This window comes from Myotis davidii, unplaced genomic scaffold (genome assembly GCF_000327345.1).
Source record: "Myotis davidii unplaced genomic scaffold, ASM32734v1 scaffold391, whole genome shotgun sequence".
Taxonomy (NCBI): domain Eukaryota; kingdom Metazoa; phylum Chordata; class Mammalia; order Chiroptera; family Vespertilionidae; genus Myotis; species Myotis davidii.
In genome coordinates, this window is record NW_006284336.1 from 4,054,164 (window position 1) to 4,055,466 (window position 1,303).

The 1,303-nt window shown below is 62.1% G+C and overlaps 1 protein-coding gene across 3 annotated transcripts in view; it reads left to right on the forward strand.

The window, feature by feature from the left end:
* Positions 1 to 1,302, forward strand: part of CMIP (c-Maf inducing protein) — an 81,188-nt gene extending 79,886 nt beyond the window's left edge. For all 3 annotated transcript variants that reach the window (XM_006754462.2, XM_006754463.2, XM_006754464.2), the window contains one exon: positions 962 to 1,302. In XM_006754462.2, coding sequence (XP_006754525.1) covers positions 962 to 1,015 — 54 coding nt within the window. In that variant the 3' untranslated portion in view covers positions 1,016 to 1,302. The remainder of the gene's footprint in view (positions 1 to 961) is intronic.
* Position 1,303: the final 1 nt, after the last annotated feature.

The window sequence follows — 1,303 nt, forward strand, 5'->3', positions numbered from 1 at the left end:
CTCAGACCTGCACTGTTTTAAGGTCTCCCAGACCGAGTGGCAGGGGCTGTAGTAAGCCGTGGGAGACACCTGGTGCCAGCCGGATGACACAAGCCGTGCCTCCCAGGCTCCACGTTTCAGGGACTCGGGGGGCCACAAAGTGCACAATCCAGTGCCTCCAGATCTCCTTGTTTCCCAAGAAAACCTGGAAACCTAGTTTGTCCTGTGCAGTCTGCTAATGTTGAAAGGTCGGCTTAAGTATCGTTTATAGTGCTGTCCTGTGACTGCAGGCCCCAGTGTGCGGCCTCTGCATTGGAAGCATTGAGGGCCGTTGAGCAGAGGAGAGGAGCCGTGAGGAGGTGTCCGTGTCATAGAAGGGCTCCCTGGCCGGTGCCCAGGAGAGCTGGGAAGGGGAAGTAAAGGCAGGAAGCAGGTCGGCAGCCTCCATGCAGTGCAGGCTTGTCAGGGAGAAGCCAGCTGTTCCTAAAGGAGGACGGGAGGTGGTGTCCCTCCGGAGGGCAGGGATGGAGAGAGGGAGCTGCCCCAGGAACAGCAGGTGGGGACCATCCTCCAGCCCCTGGGCCAGCAGCGTAGGTGACCCCGCTTCATTCGCCCGCCGGTTTCTCAGAGGGACGAGGCTGTGAGCAGTGGTAAAGCGAGACACGCCTTCCGGAAAGCACAGGGCGCTGTGGGATGGCGCTCTGGGCCTCGGGCATTAGGTGTTTGGTCCCTGGCATCATCCCGTGAGCCTCGGACTGGGTTCAGATCCCTCCACAGATGAGGAAGCTGAGGCTCCGGGAGGTTCAGGAAGGGGCTGTCCAAGGTCAGGCGGCCAGCAAGGGTCCAGCCCCTCTGGGGCCAGGGACACCCCACCTGCTCAGCTCTCTGTGAAGTCACCCCGCTCTGACCTCCAGGGAGCGGCCAGGTGGGGAGGGCAGGGCCAGGTTCTGGAAGGGACCGGATCCTTCTTGCTCCTCCGCAGGCCAAGCTCCCCAACCTGAAGGAGGTGGACGTCCGCTACACGGAGGCCTGGTGAAGCTCCACGCAGGAAGGAGCCTGCGGCCGCAACACACAACTCTTGACTAATAGCTGTAGAGCGCCAGGCCTGGGTCCCACCCAGCCTCCTGGCTGCGCGATAGATGGGGGTCTTTCTGGGGGCAGAGGGCGCTGGGGGAGGGGGAGGGGAAGGTCATGAGCACGCCCAGCCCCCGCCTAATTCTCTTAGCTTCATAATTGGAACCTTGACCTGATCTAAACGGACTTTGTAGCAACCAGAGGAGCATCAGCAGGTCGGGGAGGGCATGGGGGGAGGCGGGGTACGGGG